Source organism: Diprion similis, chromosome 7 (assembly GCF_021155765.1).
Source record: "Diprion similis isolate iyDipSimi1 chromosome 7, iyDipSimi1.1, whole genome shotgun sequence".
NCBI lineage: Eukaryota > Metazoa > Arthropoda > Insecta > Hymenoptera > Diprionidae > Diprion > Diprion similis.
Window position 1 is genome coordinate 9,562,508 of NC_060111.1, and position 25,612 is coordinate 9,588,119.

General features: G+C 37.5%; 2 protein-coding genes across 3 annotated transcripts in view; one reads left to right on the forward strand and one right to left on the reverse strand.

The window, feature by feature from the left end:
• Positions 1-25,612, forward strand: part of LOC124407872 (tubulin polyglutamylase TTLL5) — a 117,298-nt gene that overhangs the window by 24,834 nt on the left and 66,852 nt on the right. The window contains exons 3-4 of the mRNA XM_046884431.1: positions 7,758-7,835; positions 17,409-17,532. Of these exons, the coding sequence (XP_046740387.1) occupies positions 7,758-7,835; positions 17,409-17,532 (202 nt within the window). The remainder of the gene's footprint in view (positions 1-7,757; positions 7,836-17,408; positions 17,533-25,612) is intronic.
• LOC124407873 overlaps positions 7,651-25,612 on the reverse strand; it is a 31,545-nt gene continuing 13,583 nt past the window's right edge. For both annotated transcript variants that reach the window (XM_046884432.1, XM_046884433.1), the window contains exon 3: positions 7,651-7,669. The gene's annotated coding sequence lies outside the window, so the exon portion shown is untranslated. The remainder of the gene's footprint in view (positions 7,670-25,612) is intronic.

Below are 25,612 nucleotides of genomic sequence, written 5' to 3' on the forward strand. Positions count from 1 at the left end.
AGATTCAGTATTAAGTACAAGATCCAGTACAAGTATCTCATAGATATTTGTCGAATCACGTTTTTTTACCAGTACTGTGATCTCTTCATGACAATAATCTCTTCTCGTGAAAGAGTTCCGTAAATCACTAAATGTATTAATGAAGCGAAAACATTTTCTGTATAAATTCTTTTTACTGCACTGAAGAGTTTTTCCGAGTTTGCAGAATACAGCGACGCGTCCGCCAATAAGAGAGCTTCGTACGAATTTTTGCTGCTCACTACATGACCTGATATCCGGTATCCAGCAATAATCTAAGACTGGATATCCGGCTATCCGGCAATTTGCTATGTATTTTGCTATATCATTAGTATATTGACTTGTCGCCATTATGAAGTAGTCTAACGAATCTTTGAAATTTCGATAATTACCAGATTTTTTTAATACTATCACATTCGATATAGAGTGTTTCGACGTTCTTTTTATCTTGAAGTTTTTCTGGGTATTAATTACCATAATTTTCAAAAATGTCCGATTGACCGTTTTCCAAAATATCATCTTAAGGGGTCAGGGGGGTTGGTAAAAATCTGAGAAAAATTTGGAGATGTTATTTTAGGCTAACGAAACACCTCCGGTCATTAAGACTAAGATTGGAGAGGGTGAGGGTCAGACCCTTGTCAAATTGACCTGGAATGCCCCATATATATATACATATGGGACATTCCAAGTGAAATCGAGGATATACATACATTATATATATACGGGTAGATCCATAACTTTTCGCCGAAAAGGGGCTGGGTTACGAATTTGGCTGCTGATTTTTTTCTCGAAAATAGGTCAGAAATAAAGTTGATCCTGAAAAGTTGAGCTCGACACGCCCAAATCCGTCCGCTAGAGAATTTTTTGAAATTCGAAAAAGTCGATTATTCAGTCATTTGCAAAAACTTATATCTCAGCTTCTATATGACTGAAGCTTCAGCTTCTATATGAGAGATTCTAACTAAATGGCATCCTTCTCTGCCAACCTTATATTAAAAAAAAAATATGTATATAGTTAGTTCAAACTCATATTTGGCGTAGCTGGATGCTCCCAACTGGACTGCTATTTCAATAAAATTTTCCTTATCGATCGCTTCCATTTCACTGAGATGTCATAAAGTAGGTCGATTTTTGAAAAAAAAACGCTGTTTTTGAATGGCTAATAACTTTTAATAACTTTTATCTATCAACTCGAAATCCTACAATTACATATTATGAAACAGTTTCTAATGTTAATGAACTATTTGAACCTATGAATCATTTTATGTCAAGTGTAATGATTCTTAAATACTTTATAAATTTTTTCAAAATATGCAATTTCAATAAATATAGAAAAATTAAATATTAAAAACTCACAGCGCAAAGAAAAAGTCAGATGGAATAATTATTTTCCTTATTTTTTTTTAGCCGACTCATTCTGTCCCCTACTTTACAGTCGACTTACGAGTAAGTATTAATTAATTGCGTCAAATTGTCAAAACTTGTAATTAACCACAAAAAATGTCTTACTAGATCGAAAATTTGACATTTTCGAAAAATATAAGCCGTCAACAATCGTTCGATTTCCAAAAATGTAGATTTGAGAGCCTTTGAGAAATAAGGAAAATTTTATTAAAATAGCAGTCCAGTTGGGAGCACCCAGCTAAGCCGGATATGAGTTTGAACTGACTAACTATTTATTTCGCGAAAATATAAGGTTGACGGAGAAGAATGCCATTTGGTTGGAATCTCTGAGTCATACAGAAGCTGAGATATAAGTTTTTGAAAATGACTAAATAATTGACTTTTTGCATATTTAAAAAAATCTACAGTGGCCGGATTTGGGCGTGTCGAGCTCAACTTTTCAGGATCACCTAATTTCTGACCTACTTTCGAGAAAAAAATCGGCAGCCAAATTCGTGACCCAGCCGCGCAACTTTTCGGCGAAAAGTAATGGATCTGTCCATATATATATAACATAATAAATAAATAAATATAAGGCAGAAAATGGCGTGACGAATCAGAAGGAAGTTACGTGTTTGTCTAGACACACCTTGGAGCTACACCAGAGCGAACAACGCTGCAACGCTACCACAGGTGCGGGTGGTCACAGCAAATGCGTCGTCATTTACGTCCAATTACAAATAAAACTCATGTCAGTCAAATGATGGCTGCCATGATGTTCATACTTCAACAAAACGTAAAGATCTTAGAAGAGATTATGCGAAATCTACTAGCAAAAATCGAAAATTTTGATACTACAGGAACACCTGTAGTAACTCAAGTACGGCTGAAACAACAGTAACGCTTCATAATTAAACACATCCCATTATTTTCGAGGCAGCGATGAACCACATGAAAAAGTTCGCGAAGAACTGGTATTTCTGTCGGACGGATTGAAACATGGATTGGGTTACTTTCAAAGCCGCATTCACATAAGTTTGAAAAGAGAAATTGAGAAATGGCATGCAATTATTAGCCGTATACAAAACGCCAAAGAAGATACTTGTTAGTATTTTCACGACAAGGCACGCTTCTGTCATACCTCAGCTCTATCCTATCCTGAAATGAAGTGTCAAATTGAAATAAGCCTCTGGCAGGAAGGTAGTAACGATTTTACCATGTTCAAAGAGGTACAGGATGAGAACCACCTGCTCAGAAGCATCGTTGAGTCATTAGACTTATAGAAAATATACTGCACGCTCTGTGTTACCAACTGAAGCTGTGACAAGACAGAGAAAACAATAGCTACAGACATTCCTTTTCACTCTAATCGGTGACTTGAGGGGGGAAACAACGTCTGTTCCGCTCTCATAGCATATAAGTACGCAATATGCCTCCCATTTGCCTTACCGCTTATATTACCCCGCCTGGCGGCTGCTCCCTGTTATTTTGGTCGTGCGGTAGAGAGAGAGGACCACTGTAGGTCCAGTTCTATCTTTCAGTCTTGGTTTCAACGGCCCGTAAGAGGGTACAGTCTACCTCTATAAGTCTATGAGTCGAGCACGAGTAGATGTAGAAGAAGGGTGAAGGACGACATTTGCGAGGACTCTGCCCAGTACAGGTACCACGACGGATGTAAAGCTATCCCTCACGCAAAACCCTTAAGGTGCTTATAAAGACGCGTTGTACACCTCGAAAACGCGGGGATGCAAAACTCCTATACCGCTCAAGCGATCACAGTGAAACTTGGGCAGTTGATGCCTTATTTTGGTTAAAAGTGGAACGTCTTTTTACTGTTTCAAAATTGGAAAAAAAATTTTACAGATTGGTTACCACCCACAGGAATTAGCCAAATTTTCACAGTTGCACTGAATGGATCGAACTCTCCGGTATGATGCCACTCGGCGGTAATAAAACACACATTTTGAGCCCAGTCCTATGAGATTTGATGGTGAAATGACGAAATGGCAGCTGATCTGGTTTTTGATTACGAAGAACACCAAAATCTCATTCTGGCGACATTAACTAACTAACTAGCGATTGGTTTTAGTCATTGAGAAATTCGCAATTTGTACCGTGAAGTTATAATTTTGGAAAATAAAAGGGTCAATAATTGGATCTAATCGTGTCAATAACTGGTACACTTACCTTCATCAAACCACGAATCAGAGGGACAGGACAAATTGTCGGCGTCGTCTTCACAGCGTCAGGAGTATCATCATGATTTGGGGCACGGGTAGTCCATAAGCGGATTGCGTGGCGGGATCTTCCTCTTCTTGGTTACATGTTGGGGATATGATCGACAAGCACGTATGTGTAAAATGTACTCATCGGACCTTCAGTATGGTACAAATCGTATATTATTTTGCCTAGCTTGATGAGGCTATTTGGCGGCTGGCCCGAATGACTGCGTGTTCATGAAATGGCTCGGTAGTATTTATCAATTCACTAGGGAATTGACGACAAACTGGTGAATCGATCGGCCTAGATAGTCTCTTCGAGCGATTCCTGCGTTGTCCCTTCGTCAGTTAGTCTCTGACGAAGGGTTCTTTCATGGTCCCTTACAATGTTGAACGTGAATATCTCGACAGGTTACGATGCAAGTGTGACCATGACTGGATGTTAGATGTGTAAGACTGCGTGAAATTAATAGATATTAGGCTAGAAAGTTACGAAAAATATTCGAGTCGCAGGGCTGGAATTGACGAAGCACTATTTTTGAAACTTATTCAGTAACCTAGCTCAAGGAATTACATCTAGCTCGCGGTTGGAAAAAGAGGAGTTTTCGCTAATTTTTTCTAGGAAGAAGTGTGTAGGTTTAAAAAAATTTTTACCACCATCGCTTGCAGTATGTTCAATACCAAAACAGATTCTTCATTGCAATAATAGGCAGCTATATAGCTACATTCACTGACTTCGTAAATCGGCTTCATTGCTTCCACGACATTGGGAGGTAGAGCTTTATATTCATGGTTATACGAAGCAAGGCTCTCCTTTTACCGAAGCGCGCTGCCAGCAGCACCAAGATCTACGATTAACTTCGAACGGATACTTATAGTCCAAGAAATAAAGCCGAAAAAAGGTCTTTTTATGACACGATTTCAGAACGAATGAGGCCTATATATTCTTGTAGAGCTTCGGGTCGTGATGAAGGCCTATGTGTTTCTAACCACGATTTTGTGTGCGAAAAAAAAATGCGGAGCGTTCAAAGTTGGTGAAACCATGTTTTGAGGGGTAGCGAGGAAACTATTGATCTGAGAGAAAAAAAAGTTCAATAAAAATTGATAGGTATTAAAAAGACGAACATTTTGATATTTTTTATAACCGTTTTATTGTCATAAATATGCTATGCTCGAACGTAAACATGTTTCATATTTATTTCAGATGTTCTGCCCTGTATTTTCCGATTTTTCCTCAAAACGTAATGACCCGTGGTCCGGAAACAATATATTTGTCATTGAGTATTTTTCTTCGGTGAAGTCATTTAGGAACGTTACAACGATGAAAGGCAATTCACATTAAATCCGAAAATGAAATGAATATGAGTTAAAAAAAAAAGAATTAATAAGCTTTCTAGCTTAAAAACTATTATTTTCAGATGTTGATAGCAAATTCTCGACCAGCGTAAAAAGTTAGCCCAGATTAAATGAAAAAAACATCTCGATACGTTCATTAGTTCAAGAGATATTCCAAGTTCGTGGAATTTGAACCCGCGAGTCCACTTTCGGTGCGAGCGATTTCCTCACATTTCGTCCCTGATTTGAGGGCAAAAACGAACAGTCCATTTTTGAGTAATGTCTCCGAAGATTTTGTGCCGGTTCATAAGAGTCTTTGTCTATACTGTATCCAAATTTGAGCTCTCTATGTTTAAAAAAGTAGCTGCAATAATTGTTGAAAAAAATGATCTCCCCCATAATGAACTTTGATTAAATTTTTTTTTTTTTTTAATTCGTGTAAAAATAACAGCTTTTCAATAATGCTAATCCCGATCCTGTAACCTGAAATTGCAGAGTAATTTCATTTGTTTACGAGTAAAAAACGTACCCCCTTTTTGGAGTCATTTTACACTCACTTAATTGTAAAAAATCGTTTTGCCTCATATTGTACATGATAGTGCGACTACTCGGAATTAATATTTTTCCAGTTTTGTTTTTCTTTGATAATCGTCCGATTTAGAAATTCCGTGCAAAAAAGTCGGTTTTTTAATGCAAAATAGCTTTTCTCAAAAAGTATTATTCCGATCGAGCTCCGGTTTTGCACACTCTGTTGGTATACCAAGAACATATACTACGAGACTTTTAAAGTTGTACTTTATTCGGTATTGTAGAAATGGCCGTTCCAGCAGGTTTTTATTACTTTGCAAAAGAACAAATTGATCAATTTCAATTTGCGACCCACCAAATTGTTCGTCTTTTTAATACCTATAAATTCTTATTAAACTTTTTCTCTCAGATCAATAGTTTTCTTGCTATCCTTCACAAACATGGTTTCAACAACGTTGAACGCTTCGCATTTTTTTTTGCACACAAATTCGTGGTTGGAAACACATAGGCCTTCACCACGGCCAGCAGCTCTACAAGAATATATAGGTCTCATCCGGTCTGAAATCGTGTCATGTAAAAATGCTTTAATCTGGACTATTATCATGATTCGAATCATCATTGGTTGAGCTGTAACGATTGAAGGTTGCCCATATCGTTTTTTTTTCATATCGTCGACTGAATCAGCGTTACGACGTATATACAAACCATAACAAACGAATAATTTGTCGATCATTTTTCCAGTTACCTTGTTTCTGCCGCTGAGTTCTTTATCATTCGTTTTTGCGTATGACCGATGAATTTTTTCCTAGTAACAGTCGCACTCTCATAAGGAGAAGCACTTAGCATCCTAGAGTATGTTTTGCTTTCGCCATCGCCGACATAGTTTACGTACTTTACATTTTACTTTTCGCGTGAACGCTTCAATATTTCGACCATGGATCTACGTGATTCATACCATTCTTCGTATTCAGCAGTATCTTTTTTCGCATGCCACGGCTCGCACATCCGCATGGAGATCCTTGGTGATTTGCTGTACACGTGGATTTATGTGATTCATACCATTCTTCGTATTCAGTAGTATCTTTCTTCACGTATCAAGGCTCGCACGTCTTACAAAACGAACTTTTCAATACGATATCAAGGAATTTCCAGTATGGTACCCGATAGTAGAAAAACCTTCAAACAATGAATTAAAACTTCGTTTTTCCACGTTTCATCGACAGAAACAGTCAATTCAGTTGATCGTCGACTATTATTTTTTTCACTGGTTTCTTCTGTTTCTTCGTTCAGAGCGTTTTTTTGAAATTACGTAGGGAATAGTTGTAACGCAATCATGAATGTTTTTCATTATGTTGCTTGGCAAATGATGCTTGGCATGTCCATCAGACCGCAGAATTTTCGAGCACCTACTAACCCAAGGCCTAGAACTCTCATTGTAAATATGAACCATCTGTTTATTTCATATGTGCCAACGTTCGGATGTCGCATATGACGACGATTTTGACGCAGTCTACGCGTTACGTCCGTTTGAAATTTTACTTCATCGCTGCACTCTTTACTCTCCACGAAAGTGGAAATAGTGGCGAAGGCTGTGATAAAATTTAGTATCCTGTATTGAATACAGGATATGGAATAGTAATACGGTATTCCATTGAATTGTCTTCAAGCAAGATCAGTTCTGCTTGTCACTTAATTTTTTTCCCCGACGTACTGAAACTCACTTTCTTGCTCGACAGTTTTCGGATTAAAAACGTTTTTTTGCTTTTTCGGTAGCGACTTCCGGATCCCCGGTGAACACCGTAGCTTTCTCGAGCCCTTATGATTCTCTATTCATAAGAAAATTATAAAAACAGAAAATTTGAACGCCAAAGAAATTCGTGAACGAGAATGTATTGCACGGTACGAAGTCAACTGCCTTCGTCGTTTAACTGCCCTCTCAGACGGTCGTTATTTATCCACCATAAGTTTAGGATTATCATTATGAAAATCTATTCAGTTGTAAACATTGGATTGAATTCGCACATTCTTTGTTGCATACCTATGTTTTGTATATGCTGTATTTGGTACAAAACTCCATCGGTTCTCTTGATATCCGCATTAAAATATAAAAACATTTGTACTAGTGGAAGATGAGAAATATTACGCAGCTTACATTGATATTGGGTGTATCAGTTGTACGTACTTGGTGAATGCTTTTGGCTTTATACATCAGATCTTACGATGCTAATCCTGATGGAGACTTATTTAAATAAATGAATTTCTGTTTTTGTGCAGCACAACGAAAGACAAAGATAACAACGAATGGTTGCTAAACGGACCTGGAGGAAGCAAGCCGCCGGTACTGCGATTCAAGTGAGTTCATGTCTATTAATTGAAATGCATTGAAACAGTAAAAAGACATCTCGATTTGACTAAAAAAATCAATTTTCAGTATAGATTTTTATACTAGTAGAATTAAAATATAAAAAGGCTATCCGAATGTTGCATCAGAAATATGCCATTCAACAGAATTGGAATTGCTTTAAACCAAAGATTTCCATTTCGTAAAAAAAAATGTTCATCCAAATATTAACCCTCTACGTTTTCTTGACACTAAAAATTGAAAGGGTGTGATTTTCCTTTGATTCCCACGCCACTTTCACTAATGAAATAAAAAAAATAAAAAAATTGCCATTACGAAAAACAGAGTCTCTTCAGATGGCTGTGTACGACTTGTTAATTTTTTCCAGAGTTTTTCATTGCAAAGAGGAACTGTTGGAAATGTCCAAACATTTATGTTGTCCATTCTTGTTGGAATTCTTCAAGTTATTAAGGCCCCGCTGACCTGGCATGTCATATATATATTTCGTGACGTCAGAAGCGGGGAAATTGGGTGAAAAAGCCTATACGAATCCTGCGATAACGAGAGTATGAATCTTATTTGGAAATATTTTAAATCGTAGCTTGAATAATAGTGTACGTGTGAATCTCAGTCACTGCTCAGGCAAATCGCTGATAATGTTTATAATAAAGAATGATGAAGTGAATAAAATCACGCGACAACAAACATGGCCGATCGGAGCTACCGCATGTTGAATATTCACTGATTGCACTGTTCCACAATTTCTTTCACCCTCGCCAGGGAGATTCACACGTACAAAAGCACACACGTTATCCGGGAAAACTTATACTATCAGTTATTTTTTTGTAAACATGGCTCGATTCGTATACGCGTTTTTCATGTGACAGCAGCCCGTTTATGGTCCACAAGAAGTATGTTTCGATCTGTAACTGACATCATTGGTTGGATCTAACAGAACAAGCCAATGAAATCAGCGGCCTTAGTTCACCGTTCAACGTTCAGAGGCGCTGCACGTATTTATGACGTCACGATTTGATATTTTCAAGTCAGGTCAGCGGCACCTTAACTTCTTTTTTTACAGTATAAACGTCTGGTCATGTTTGATTTTCTTTGGTTTGTTTTAGATTTTTCAGAACTGTACCCTGTTTTGACATTGTTCAAAAAAGCGGAAACCCATTTTTAACCTATTTTCATACGCTCGACTGGCTATATATTTAATTCAAAGTTTTCTTTGACGAATTCAGCGATATTTATAATCTGTGTAATTATTTGCGAGCAGATCCTTCTGAGGATTACATTAAATTCATATTTATTGCAAATATGCGTTTGATAAATTTGCTCATCTCTTTATTTTCTCAATTCCCTCGAAGTCTTTAAAGTGCCGTCTGGTGCTTAATACTCAAGACAAAATAATGGCGTTGCGATCTTATAAGTCTTGCCTTAGAGTTTAGCGCGGTGGAACTATGATCTCTGATCGTGGTTTCAATAGATGGTAATACTTGACTGTTTAGTTATTTCAATTATGCCACATAATTTATGCTTTTATACCAGCGAATTAAAAGCGTTACGTTTCCGAAGAAGAAACTTCTCCAGTCTCTTATTAGGTAGGTGAGGCTTTGAGTTTTTCATACTTTGATTTGTAATTATAATTATCTCAGGAAATAAGTGGGTAATAATTGAGTAACTTATCGATTCAAAAATGTGTACATCCAACTAAGTATATGAGGAGGGGGGTTTCTGGGTCGGAATTATCTTACCAGGCGAGTAGACTTCGTGTGTGTTCCATATACAGCTGGTATGTTACCAACAGAGAAATCAAAATCGGCGTGTGTTCCACATTCAGCCAGTGTGTTGCCGACATAGGTGTCAAATGAGGCATGTAACGAGTCAAGTATTTACTTTGCAGGTGTCTGATAATTAGATATTCGTTGACAGACGGGGTGACCTTTTGCCGGCGGTGAGTGTTACCATTGATCTCCAGCGGTAAATTGGTGTTTCGCTACACTGGCCACGCCGTCGATACATATGGGGTTCGATTTTTCCGCCACAAGTTGGAGGATACGATGGCGGAGCAAGATGGCGATTGGTAGGAGAATATACCGTTTTAAATTATTTATAGGATACTTTGAATACATTCTGTCGCATGTAGTCGCCATCTTGTTTCTGGAATGACTGCTTGAGATGGCTGATGGACACGACACATTTTGATCTTGAGAAAGCCTTGCGATTGAGATACAAACAGTCTGTGAGCCATGAACATTCCTAACCTTAATTGTAACGCTTTTAAAAGATTCAAATATACTTGGGAAAAAAACAATTCCAGAAAAAGTTTAGTCCTCAAAATTCCTAACCTTAATTGTAACACTTTTACAAGATCAAAATAAATTTGGGGAAAAACAATGTCAGAAAAAGTTTAGTCATCAAAATTTCTAGTCTACTTAATTGTAATGGCGCCATAGTTTCCGTTAGTAGTTTTAAGCAGATATTCCCGAAAATAAAAGAGTACCTACATGCAAGAAAATGTATGCAAAGTATGCTACCACTATTTTGAAACAGTATATTTTCACGACAATCGCCATCTTGCTCTGCCACCTTTTTCTTCACCCTGTGGCAAAAAAATCGAACGTATCGATCAATGGGGTACCCGGTAAGGTGGCACAACAATTTATCGTTGGAAACAAATGATAACACTCACTGTCGGTGAAAATTCCCACCATCCAAGAACAAATTGCTATCTTGACCGCAATCTTGCTCCACCATATCGTCCGCCATTTTGTAGCGGAAAAATCGAACCCTGCATCAATCAAGTGCGTGGTCGGTAAAGTGGAACAACGATTTACCGCTGGAGATCCATGGTAACACTCATTGCCGGTAAAAAGTTACCCCATAGGACAGTGAATCTCTAATTGTCAGACACCTCTACAATAAATATTTGACTGTCTGTATGCGTTATTTAGCTCCTTTATTGGTAACACACTGACTGCATGTGGGGCACAACTTATGTTAAGTTAGCCTGCGACCTTCGAATTTCTTGAGAATTTTTACGCCAATTAATTGCTCCCAAATTTTTATTATTTGCTACCTCACGGTTTTCAAGAAGATCCACAAAAAGTTTCGTGTAGTTGAGCCCTAGTAAAAAGGCACTAAATCTGCACAAGTGTTTAGAACAAACCGATGATTATTCAAACGAAATGACATTTGCTTTGAATTGCTCTTTAGGGAACGTTCATAACTCACGACGTGGCTCTATTTTCAATCTATTTTAACCCCCCTAAGTCCATATAACCTGTCGTAGCTTCTTCCCCAAACCCAGTTTTTGTCACAGGCTGCAAGCTTATTGCTCGTCTAATAAACCAAACGAAAAACGTGTCCTTTTCTTTGGTTTCTTCTGAAATAGGATTCATCAGTGAACCATCGCTTGATCTACGTAATGGAAAAGAAGGTGGATGAAAACCCTTACTCATTGGTAATAGTATATTGTGTATCTAGGACGGAAAGTGAGCGATTGACGCCTCCGGCGAGCCTCGGGTGCGTCGGTTCCCCTCGGCTCAGCTGAAACTCGCACGAGCGTGCATCGCTTTCCGCCCATGGTGCACGCGATACTTTTTGTCCGCCACCTGTACTGAAAGTTTGCCTTTGAGTGCACAAAGAATAGGCTAATTACAAGACACACGACGATTCCGCGGTGATCGCGCGGTGCATCATTCCATTTTGCGCCCGCTTACGATACGTTACTTGCGTCCGCCAGCATTTTGCGCCCGCTCATTTGTCACCGGGCGGGAAAAAGCCACTTTGCGCGCACTCTACATACACGAAAATGGATACTTTCGGTGCAGGTTGGACAAAAAATACTTTTCAAACTACTTTTCCATTTTCCACAATAATCTTTATCATCACACTTGACAATCTATAAATAGATAAATATGATGCAATGAATTTTAGCTATATTATAATTTACAATATTATTAAAAAATGCGTAATTCCTTTAAAAATAAAATAAATCTTTACATGTTGATAAATTTATTAATTCGTACCTCAGAGAGGATCTCCTGTACATGAATATTGTACCATTCTGCCGATACTTATGTTATTTCTTGAGCGGTACAGGCTTCAGTTACATTCTCTGCGTTGACTGGATATCCGTCAATATCCACTTGATTCCAAACTTCTGCTAGTGTTAGACCTGCGAATGCAAAATTTTTTTTCTTCATTTTCGTAGACCGGTACACCAGAATTCGCAGGGAGAGTCATAATTATCGTGTGGTGATATTAACCCAGCTGGTTCGTTACTGAATTTATTGTTAGCCATTTTCCTTTCCACTTGATTATACGCACTTCTACTGTAGGCATTGGTGATTATAAATGTAGCATCTAAATTGGAGGAATTAAAATGATTTGTTACAAACGCAATGACTTTTTGATAACGCCGATTTTCATCCGACCGACAGTCGCTCATTATCATGATAAGTTTTACTTTCTCTCCATCTATAAAAAAAATTCTATTGGAAGGTATAAAAATGATAATTTTTAAAATCATTACGGAAGTTTATGTTCAATCATTCATCTAATACCATTAAATATTTCTTTGATTGATTCTGAACTTGAAAGTTTGTTTTTAAATCATGAACATGAGATGCCGAAGTACTGGAATAATGCTTGGCGCTGCAAATGGCAACATATGTGGGCCCTGAATACGTTACGTTCTTGGGATCACCTATTGTGCCATTGTCGATTTTTACTCTTGTATAAACGTTTGGAATAAGTTTATGATGCGGCGCGGGTGGAAATCCTTTGTCCCTCTGATCCACTGTCCACCTGTAAGATCCACCTCACACAGGTGCGCCCATCAACATGTTACAAATCCTAGGAAGGCTCTGCTCGTAAATAATTACAGAAGTTATTTAATACCGTTGAATTCATCAACAAAAACTTCGAATTAAACATATAATCAGTCCAGTGTATGAGAATAGATTGAAAAGTAGGTTTTCAATTTTTTGAACAGGTCAAAACAGCACACCATCCCAAAAAATCTAGAAAAAAAACATAGAAAAGCATGACCAGACGTTTTTACTGTAATTTTATTTTAGTTTCAAATAAAAAATCAGTAAACAAGTAACGGTAGAGGGTTGAAATTTCGGTGAAATTGTAATTCCAATTCGGTTGAAGGGCAATTTAATTTGCAAATCCGGCTAGGCCCTTGCTTTTAGATTAAATTTCAAGCGTAAGACAAAGGAAGTATTTGCCGAATAGCGAAATCCATTAAGATATCACACCCCACTTTAAAATGTTATTTTTTTTGTGGGGGATTCAATTCCTCTTGCATTCCTATTTTTGGTTTCATTTGCAATTTTTTTTCTCAACCCCTTCGACCGAAAGTTGTGATGCTGCTAGTCATTAAAGAAGTTAGCAGCGCCACAGTGATAAAAGGAGAACGGGTGCCGATAGAAATTAAAAAAGAACACCATATTCTACTGCTTTTTATTTGAACAGTAATATGACGACGCTGATATTTTGACTCAACCCTTACCTTAAAGATTCACCCCTACGGCGGGAAAAGAGATAGCCGGTCGAAAATCTAGTATTATCCTATGAGAACCTGAACTGTATTTCGTACCTCGAAATTAACCATACACAGGCGCCACAGCCATGATTATTTTGGTCATTCTCGAACCTATAAAATGCACCCTCGCCACGATCGGAGAAGATAATGAAATCCAGAAAATACCTCCCGGCTGCGATCAGATACAAGAATTAACGTAAGTTTGTGATTTTTTAAAATTGAACTTTACCAACCGTAGGTACCCATGACCAACAGTAACTCCATGACGGCCGAACGCTCTTGAAACATCACATCATCAATTTGCCTAAAATTCCTTGGCCGTATCAGACTAATAAAAACAAGCTAACTAACAGGACTTGGCAAACAAATTAAAAAGTATTGAAAGAAAAATTTGAGAAAAAACTTTCTCTTAAATAAAAAACCCATACATTTTTTTGTTGATAAATGAAACCAATGGTTCCGAAATGGACCGAAACCAATACTTTTCTTTTATCACCGAAGGTGATGAAAAGTAAAAATAAGCCTTATACTGAAAAACAAAAATTCATCACTTCTACATTCTTAATTCGAATGTAGAGATGAAGAATTTTTATTCGTCAGCAGAAGACTCATTTTTACTTTTCATAATAATTGGTATAACCGTCTTACTTAGCTCTTTCTGCTCTAAACTTTCTTCTCTTTCGTTCGTTTCCCCTCAGTTTAACTCGTGGGATTTCCCACGTTAAGGGGGTGTCCTAGTCGATTTCGACGTTGACGCACGTATCTCCAGATATCGAATTCCGCGTGTTTTAAACACAAAAAGGGCTTTACAGCCCTATTCTATACACAGTACTGAACCAAAAGACTGCTAGTAATTTTCATTTGATGGTACAATAAAAAAATGGCACGATAACTACTAAATTGCAATAGTAAATTCGTAGTTTACGTGCCATTTCTTTACTCCTGCATCAAATGGAAATGAATTGGAGTCTTTTTGTTCAGAATTGTGTATAGAATGGGGCTGTTAAGCTTTTTTGCGTTTAAATTACGTGGACTTTGAAATCTGTAGATATGTACGACAAGGTTAAAATGGATCGGGGCATCCCCTTAATCCCCTAGAAAAGCCGGATCCAGCGACTACCTCTATCATACGTCACTCGTACGAATGTAGAAATTCCTAATTGTTTGACACATGGGTACGGAACGAAATGACACCATATTCTTTATTCCTGACTCAGGTATAATGTTAACTCTTTTGATCTGAAAAGCATATTTGTGGGAAATATGAGATCATATTTCTCGCAAATCCAAGTTAGTAACCGTGATAGCAAGCACGGCGAACACCAACATTTTCCTAACATTTCGTCGGTGTGGCTTACCATTGGAAATGGGAAAATGTTTCATATAAAAACGGGGAGAATTGAATCTTTTTTTTCTACGTGTCAATCAAATGGGGGAAAAATAATTGTAAAACTTTTTTTCATTTTCTGAAAACTTTTATGCAAGCATTTCAAATTGCATATAATCATTCTAATTATGATTTTTCTTTATCATGTTGGATATGCTGCTCGGACTTTCTGTCGGTAAAATCAACCGGTAATAGATGTGGCGCCATCTATGGTAACGGTCTGGTCGCTAACACTTCCGTCGGTAAGGCTTACCCCGCTCAAATGACGCCTATTATGGGTAAAGTAGGAATCTGAGGCTACCCTGTAGGTATGCTGCCATTGTGTCCTAGAACCGTTATATTTTACCTACCGCGATCCAAAGCGCCTGAGGGCCGGTAAAGCTGGTTCAAGGGTTGCGTGGTTGTCCAATAGTATAAAGATCGCCTTTGCGGCCTGGTGCGAATTATATTTTTTGTCATAATTGGTGGGAAGTATGCAACTAAGGTCGGAGGGACGAGCATTTAGTGGAGCATAAATTCAATCGAATAAAAGAAAGAAAGCTGTGAGGTCAGGGTGGGGTTTGTTTTGCCCCAGGCACAAATACTCTGTGAAAAATTGAAAAAAAGTGACGAGAGAAATAAATAAAGCCAAATAAAAATATGTTTTATTGACCGAAAGTAAATTTTATTGGGTATAATTTATAGTTTTTATATAATTTATTCATATTATTTATACTTTAAAAATTGATCTGATAATTATGATTAATTTTTCGGTTAATATTGGTTTTTGTCCGAATGAAAAATCATTCCTACAAATTAAATCTTATCTTAAAATACTGAATAGCATATAAAGACGTACAAAATTTTTGAACAGCTAAATTTTTATATTCATCAACAGCTAAAATTGAAAATCTCAATCTCAATGTTGATACGAAATTTGAGGAATTTAGCGGGACCGTTTTAGTGACCGTTTTCAGTCCAGCGGGCAATAGAAAAAAAAGTAAAAACGCCCACCACTCTGAGCGGCGGACGTTTTTTTAATTTTTTTTTCACTGTGTTAAATATTGTTCAATATTTTCAAGAAAATCATCAACAATTGAGGTAAAATATGTTTTGTTTTAGTAATAAAGCTAATCAGCAAATATTTATCCATTCTTTTTTTTCTAATAAGTCAAATTCTTTCAAATAATATATTAAGTACATGGTTGCCGTGTCAGAAATCGGTCACATCAGCCCCGCTTAAAATGACAAAAAATGCTAAAATCTATACATGTGTTACAAAAAATATGGTGTGCATCAAGGGCAAGCGGGCTTTTCAACCTCGTGTGGTTGCAGTAGTCGGTTTAAGAAAGCCCGCTTTACGCCCTCGGTATACAATATACTATTTCGTATTCGTGCTTTATATCCAAATAATCAACTTGTTCATCATATCGGAGTCAAGAATCACTTTTACAAAAATATTTTATACCTTATCTGATGAATCAGAGTTACATGTCGTCGAGTTACGACAAATATATTCTTTCTACCTAGCAAATATATAATGCATACTATACGACTATACCTGTGGTTCGCGAATGTGAATCACGGAGAAAAACATCCAGTCTTGTTTATTTTTCAAAATCCACCAACTCAGTCATTCCTGTCTCTAACCGCAGTAGGGGAGAATTTTTTGGGCAAAGAAATGAGCAGAAAAATGAAAATTGTGATCCACGAACGTAAATCGTTCAGCAAAAAATCGAGTCCCGTTCGTTTAAAAAAAAAAAATACCAACTTACATTGATTCTTGTATCTGATCGCAGCCGGGGTGAGTTTTCGGGTCCGGAAGGTGAGCAGAGAAGTCAAACTTATGACGTACAAATTTGAATTGCCGAGCAAAAAATTCAGTGTATTATGTTTTCCGATATTTACAATTTCTTCTTCATTGTCTTCTCCGATCGTGACGAAGGTGAATTTTTCGGGTTCGGGGACGACTAAAACATCGGCATTGTGACATCTGTGTACCGTGAATTTTGAGGAACAAAATACAGCTCAGGTTGTCATATGATGATGCTCAATTTTCAACTGGATTTTTAAGATTAGGAGGTAAACAAAAAAATTAGGGTCGTCCGATTATGCGAGCAAATAAAAAACAGGAAAATATGATTTTTTTTTACTCCTATCGGCAGACGTTATCATTTTATCACTGTGGTGTTGCTAACTTTTCTTTTTCAAATTTCGGTCGTAGGGGTTGAGCAAAAAACATAATAAAGTAGAAAAATAGCAAATAAAGAGCCATTAAATGTAAAAAAAATATAATATTTTCAAAGTGGGTGTGTTAACTTAACGGACCGTTTTCTTGTTAATTTCAATTATTTCTGTCAAATTCTAATCATAAGAGATTATAGAAAATAGTTTCGACATTTTTTACACGAATATTATAGTTTGTAAATCAAATATGCACATCCCTTGTCGATTGTAGAACAACCTCCTTTGACTTCTCTCAGCTCAGACTTGTTCTTTTGTCTCATTGACATACATGTGTATTTTTAGAATTCTGATATCTTACCATAATGTCTGTTTAATGAATGTTATCATGTAAACAACAAATGTTAACAAATTCAAGTGTTTTCTTGACGCACACTTTCTTAAGCAGCATATTTCATTTGTTTTCGTAAAAAGATGCTCCGCGTTAGCCACACCACCAGAGGATCCACCAGGGAAACAATTGCATATGACCTACAAGATCTTTCAAACTGATACGAAACTTATCAGTTTACTACTCCAATCACATGGCCTTGCCGAGGTGAGTGTATGATTTCATTGTAATATTTCATCTGCTGACAATGAGTAAACATTCTGTCCTGCGTATCAGTCACGTTCAGGTAGTGTGACACCGGTTTATATACAAAATGGAGTTTATAATAAATTCATCAAACGTGGTAAGAAAATGCATAGATCTGCTGTTACACTATATGTAAAAGGTGATTTTTTGTACGGATTTCAATATCCTTTAGAAAGTTTGAATTTCATAAGAGGCCAAGTTATTGAATATCAATTTATATCCTGTAGCATATTTATAAATAGTGAAAATTTCCACATTTTCGAAGAATCTTTCATTCAAATCAAAGAAAGAAATTTGAAAGTTAATCATATTAATTGTGCTTAAGATGATTCAACGGACAAGCTTCATTTCATATGGAAAAAACCGAATGTGGTTCGGTTCTACAGAGCCAATTTTTTACAGAATATGTTCTACAGACTCATTTCTACTGAACATTTTTTTCACAGAATATTTTATCTACGCAACAGTTTTCCACAGATAAAAGTTTAAGATTCGCATAAAAAATAATGCTGCATGATTTATTCTACAGAAAAATTGTTCTATAGAACATTTTTTCACAAATTCTGTTTGACACAACGTTCATTCAGAGCTATCATCGAATCGTCAAAATCATACATTTTGATTTAACTGAATTTAATTTAATGCAATCTAAATTATTTGAGTTGGGTTTGTGAATCTATAAAACTATTCTGTAAAGAAATATCTGTAGGATAATATTCTGTAAAACAGTTCTTCTGTAGAATAATTATTATTTCTGATATGAAACTCGAATTTCTCTCTGTAGGATAATATTCTGTAAAACAGTTCTTCTGTAGAATAATTATTATTTCTGATATGAAACTCGAATTTCTTTCTGTACGAAAATATTTTGCAGAAAATACATTTCTGTTGAAACGAAACTGTAAAATATATTCTATAGAACATTTTCCCAGTAGAACTGACTTCTGTAGAATCAATTCTCTGTTTGAACGATGCGAGAGATATTCGATTCACTGCTTGATTCAGATTTAAATGTTATTCAAAAACCTTGCGATGTCCGAACGTGCAAACTCTGATGTTCGGTTCGTTCAGGTTTCTCGTCCAGCTCGTCACTATCCTTAATTCGTTTATTCCGGGTCGTGCCGACTATCACTATGCGTGATATACTATTACAATAATTCTTTTTAAGCAACACCCTAATTCAAAATACACATTTATCAACAAATAACAAGTTCATCTCGATCAATCTTATCGTTAGATTTTAACAAAGTCTTATTGACTCGTAAGATGGTTATTATGGTTACAGTAGCAATACTTGAGTTCGGAGTTTCTGAATCTAACAATTAGCAATATCCGCAAAGCAACGGCAACGTTGGGTTGGTACAATCGACAAAAGCTCATTTTTGCAATGAAACTTGAAACTTCAATTGGGAATTGACCAGAAGGCTAAATTGTAGCCGTATTAATAAATTCGTCATACAGATTAATCTCATTAATATCCATGTTCTTCTTATCCGTTAATGTTACATGCAAATCTTTGCCACTCTTTCATAATTTCATCTAGAGTTTCGTATTCGAAATTACGTTTCTTACGTTGAAGACGGACCGTGTTCTCTTGAGAAAATATCGGCTCTATCTTCACCTCGGATGCTAAACCATTCGCTTCCTCCAGTATTCTAGAAAAGCTTTTTTCATATCGATACTGCTTCAGAAAATCGGTGGTTCTATCTGGGACATTGCAGTATTCAACTACATTTAATCGTGGACTTTGTAATAATTGAGGCGACATTAACTTTGTTTAAAATATCAAACGAAATAATCACGCTACGAATGAATTTGAAATCCACGGTAGATTGGGCCAAGCACCAAATCTCATGTTTCGAAAGATTATCTCTTTTTTCATCTAATGATATTTCCACAAGTGCATCATAAATTTCTCCAAGCTGATAACGCAAGGGTTCGATGGCATGAATCCTACTAACCCAACGCCTATCACTGAAGGCTTTCAGAGTCAGTGACCAGATATGTCTTTTAAGCACATCCCACTTACTTGTTGAACTAGAAAAAACGTACAGCTTCTGAATGAAATCAAAAAAGCTAATCGTAAATTAAAATGCTTGATCTGTGACGGAAGCAGCATCATTAACTACAAGATTGGGGTACGGGCTGAGCAAGAGACGAAGAAAAACGAGGATCCTTTTGCGAAATTGGATTTTGCACCCCAGCATGTTTCCATTTCACATTCGCCCCATTGTCATAGCCTTGACCGCGCTTATCGGAAAATGCTGTGTCCAAATTTTGTAAAACGTTACAGATAACTTCTTTAGTCCCTTGCTTGTAGTGTCAGTGATAGCGAGAAATCCAAGGAAATGTTGCCTTATTTCGAATTGCTAAACCTTTTGATCGTATGCAACGAATCTGATAATGATGGACATCTGTTCAATACGACTCTTATCAGGCGTACACTCTGACATGATACAGTACCACTCTGCCATTTTTATCATTTCCAATAAAGAGTCGCGTATATTCTTGTACATCAACGAGACAATTTCATTTTGGATTTTATTACTCAATTAATGGCAACGCGTCTCTTCGTTTCGAATGCCTGATATATGCTCTGCTTTTGTTGGATCGAATTTTGCGAATATTTCTATGAGCTTCAGCAAGTTTCCGTTATTACGTTCGTATAAGTTACTAGAAACACCGCGCATCACAAGCGTTGGTGTCGGTAGATCCTGTGTAATACTAATTACACGGTGCAGAACACTACGCTAGTGCTCCATTCCCCGATTCAATATACGCTAATGTTTTTTATCTATAGTATTTTCAGATCGTAATCGAAACTAGAATTTTTTACAACTTACAAACGCCGTAAAATGTTTCACGGATTATTCGACTGACGTAAGATCTTGCGACAAATATATCTAATTAGAGGACCCGTTTTTGGGCCACTGTACCGTGATATGTTTTGAAAACAGGAGACAGCAGAAACAATATACAGTGCAACCTCCGAATAAGCCCTCTCCAAATAAGTCCGCTTCCCCTAATCTTCGCTCGAGAGTTGCCCCCACTACTTCACGCATTCTCACGCATCGTCGCACATCGCAAAATCGGGGGCAAACCTCTAAATAAGTCCGCCCGTGGAAATTGTGTTTTGGTCTCAATTTATGCTTTGAATAATAGTATAGTAATGAATTAATCTATTGTTAACACCTATCAGTATTTATACTTTTTGAAAATTTTAATATATTAATGAAAAAATGTAATTATCTTGAAAAAGTTGACACAAAAATATTCAGCAATTCTTGTCAAGAAATAATATCATTCTTTAATATCAAATGATATCATTCTTCGTATGTACTTGAGCATTTGAAATTTTAAAGTAGAGAGCAATTCTTTTTTTTATGGAGAGTAGTTATTTTATTATTGATGAGAAATCCAATTTATAATACATAATGCAGTCCATAGCGCATACATTGTGCATAATGCAGAATTACTGTTCAAACAGAATTTGATAAGAATAATATAACAAAGTCAAGTCAATGTCGTCAATTCGTCGAGTGGGCGAGCGGACTTATTTGGAGGTTGAGCCGAGAATTTTTTGTGGCGAATTCGGACCACGGGTGGGAGTAACTTATTTCTCGGAATTATATTCTCCTAACCGCCCGAGCCCGGTCTTATTCGGAGGTTGCACTGTATATTAATTTTCTTCCCAACCTAAATTAGCCAGGGTCGAGTCACTGTTTCACCGCTATTTAGTCAACGCAGAGAACTTAATACCTAAGCAGGTGAGAATTGTCGACCGTTATCGGCGGGAAAATCAAAATCTTTCATTTGTTCGGAAGCTTTTTCAACAATTAACTCCCCAATTTTGTGATCAGTGATAAATGACCATTTTGAAGGATCAGTAAATATCTGATCACTAATTGCTTCTGTGGGTCCTGGCTCTTAACAGCGTCCTTAACTTAAGGGGGCTAACTCGTGTAATTTGAAATGTTAGACATTTTCTTTGGACCAAACGGTTTAACAGTTGGAGAATATATTTAAAAAATTTCAAATCCGTATTCGAAGTATAGATGTGTATATAGGTGTCATGCTCCAATGTACACGACGCGACGCCTAGTTTAGTGGGCCTCGTACCTAACACAACGCCACGTGTGGTAGAAATTCTAATCTTTTCGAGGTAAGGATAGTGTAGCAAATTATTGTGACACTTACCAGACAAAGATAGATAGATAGGACTGATCCACCAACTATGAGTACACCTCCAGATCCGAAAAATTCTATTTGGTTGCAATTGCGGTACGTCATTATGTGTACTGAGATATGAAAATATTCCAAATTCTAGACCTCTAGGCCCTACTGTTTACGAGAAATACGTTGATGGATTTTTTACTTATTTTCGATTGCATGTCTTACTTCGAATTTTTAGCACTTTTTGTCGTAAGAAAAAAACATGAACCACTATGTTTTTCGTGTAAAAAGCTCTGATCTTTCCGAATTTTGAATCCATTTTTGGATAGATCATTAGGAATAGCAAAGTCTCCATGCTGTCCTCCCAGTTCTATCCAGCGCTATCGCCCTTACTCTGCTAATTCTATTCTTCACTATTCTGGATTCTCGCACCTACCTTGCACTCGTACTCTTTACCCGAGCACTTCAATTCTAACGTCCGTCTCATACACTTCTATTCCGTTCTCCATCAAATACACTCCAATTCCAACATTTAAACAATCCACTTAGTTCAACTATTAAATATTTAAATACGTCATTATTCGAATAAAGCATTTATACATTCAATTATAAACCTTCCTTACATCAATTCTTACTCCTTCCTCCATTCCTTGGCTCAAGAGCAGCGACGAGATCGAATCCAAAGGCACCCGAAACACCATCTCGGGTGGGTATAGAGGCGTATTGACAGCCGCTTGTCAATACGTCTCCTCCACCCCGTAACAATTCCACTGGAATGCTAGGAATTTTTGCGTCAGGACCCAAGATTTTCAGAGTGGGATGACTACGGACTCGGGTCTGAGCTTAATTTGTGTAAAACTTTTACACATCGTGGGATTGAAGTAGAAGAAAGTTGTAATTGGATCACCTGGGACGCAAGCAGGCACGTTGGAAGATAGTGCATAAAAAATTCTAATTGTAATTATACAAAAAGTAATTATCCGATAGTAACTGGGTTTATTAACTGGGCACACATAAAGTTCCTATCAATGATTAACTACCTCTACAAGTGAAAAACGAAAAAAATACGACTTTTTGCTCATCAATGTTTGTAAAAAATTAATAAACGATAGTTGCGAGTGGAAAACATAACAGAATATAACTATGGACTGTCTTTCGTGTGATGGCACAGTCGATATCCTGGTCTTATACTTGTCACAGAATCACTCATTTTTTGCTTGGTCTAATATGCGAAGGTTCATTTCAAATTACAATTCAGTCAGAGCAAAACACATACGCAGGGAGCGTTTCGAAGATCAAGAAATATAGTTTTGAGTAAATCGTACTTTCATGAATACAGAAGCAAAAATTACTGACTTTCCAGAATATCTAATCCAAATTAAAAAAAAAGTTGTCTGATCATATTCGGTAGTCTGCGCTTTTCCAGATCGATGCTGTTTCTTCTCAAGTGTCGCCTGGATAGAGTTCTCTTTCGGTTATGCTTCCGAATTCTGATTGCATGAAACATAAATTAAATATAATGAGTACTCACGTAAAATAATAGTCAGAGCCAAGTCAATATCAAGTTTCTTATAGTAATATGATACAAAAATTATTAAATAATTCGAAATATTCAGTTAGAAGTATTTACTAAATTTTCGACCGCCTGGCCGAACGGCTGCCAGCTATTAGAATGAGCTAAAACATAACTTTCATTAGTCTCACCTGGCTCTGATGACAGCGTTGAAGCAAAAGTCTTGAGCTTTCTTTTGCTCGTTGTAGTGTTCACAGTTGATGGATGATGAAAAGTTAATGTCGATGGTAGCGATGCACAATGAACATGCATCCCAGATGGGCCAGGCTGCAGTTCGTCAACTGGAATCGGTAAAAGAAATCGTTCAGGTGTTCCGCCCTATCCTACCCATCAGTTTCTAATCGCTCTTTTAACAGTCTCGATTCTTGCAGTTCGACATCTTTTCTACTTACGTCATCGCGAACTCATAGAAGCCATCGTCGAGTTGCTTTGTTTTTTTCTGGGTAATCGATATGTGAAAATCACACAATGCAGAGAAACTTATACTTGCTGTAAGCTGTCACTTATGTGCCAGTTCGTAATTAACTAGCGTCTTTTAGAAACAAAAAAACGTGCACGTAGTTATTTAGCGCTGCAAGCAGCTAAATGCAGAACTCAGTATTCAATTTGAAAGGGTGGATTTTCAGGGTAGTAAAATGCTTCCGCGGTATTTATTTGCCGAATTCTCGAGGAAAAGAAATGACAATAAAGCAAGGAGCGCTATTTGGTGCACGCTATATTCAAATTACCTACATAGACTTATGGAGATAGACTCCGTGCTCTATACACCGACCTGAAACCGTGACAAGACAGAGTGAACAACAGCTGCAGGTATTCCCTCTCACTCCAATCGGTAACTTGGCGGAGGAAACACGTAGGCTTATACAAGTATATCTCTCCGCTTGCCTTACCGCTTTCCCGGTCTGGCGGCTGTTCACCACTCGCATGATTGTACGACAGAGAGAACCACTGTAGGATTAGCTCTATTCTTTGGTCCCAGCTTCAGTAGCCCCGTAGAAGTGCGCAAAAGTAGTTTATCTCTATAATGTAGAGATCAGCTGGACTCCACTCGCACGTCAACCACCTGTTAGTGACATATGTGGATGGGCCTCCGGCCCACGGCTACGTGTCTGAGTCCCGATCTGCTCGAGCGTCGTGGGGAGAGACAGGCACGAAAGGCAGTCGAAGCTAGGAACTCGGAGAGTAAAGACATCATGCGAAACAAAGACGTTATTATATAATCTTTGTATTTCAATAAACCGTTATTTCTGTTAGTCTTTACATAAACACGTCTACTGAATTATTCTCTACTCCCTGACTCTTCCGAACCCTACATACATAGACGACCCGACGAACTGCGACGATGGCCGAGTCTAACCGACAGTCCGCGGGCACGACGATTACCTACCATTTCCGAAGGCAGCCAAAATGACCAGACGGATATGACCATCGAGGACCGAAGACAGGAGGCGCGGAGCGTAACGCGTACAATCGAAGGATTTTTGAACAGGGTTTCGTAAGATCGACAGCGGCGGTGCGATACCGCGAAAGGACCTCGGGTGGTATAAATAAAGGTCCGCTAGAAGGCCTTAGAAGATTGGCGGCAAAGCACTCCACTGACTCACAGCATAGGAGTCGGCTTTTGTCGATACCCGGCTACAGCGACCAGTGACTACAAGGCATCCGAAGACAATTTCAATTTAAAAGGGAGGTCCAATCTTCTTAATAACGGATTTCAATGGGCTTCAGGTATATTGAAGGGGGACCCTTCCCGAGTAGTAGTCTAGCGGCATTTTGTCCAATGAAAAATAGAAAAAATATCTGCGCTGACGTTGAAACAAATGATTACAGGAAAAGAAGTTACAATGAAAAATTCGGTCGTAGACGTTTTTATTTATCAAATGATATTGTGTAGATACATCAGTCACTGTTGGTGCGAAAATTGAAATTCGGAATATTTGGGTAACGTTCGCTACTTGCGTTTCTTGCTCCTGATCCTTCTTCTGCTGCCCCTTCCACCTAGACCCTATAACGGGTCCGCCGTTGGGGAAGGCACCGTAAAGTCGACCTGTAGTAACGACGGAAGTCATAAGTAGCGTGTCCTTCATAGAGTGTGCAAGAAAATAGTGTAAAAATCAATTGTCATTGATGATTGATTTAATTAATCAAAAATGTATTAAACACGCAACGCATCTGTTGTCTATTGGCAATCAATTGACGAATTATTTCGATATCGGATAGGTTACCAGAAAAGGAAACTGGATAGCCTTGTTCGTTATACAGCCCTGAGAGATTTGAGTCCGGGAGCGATAGCTG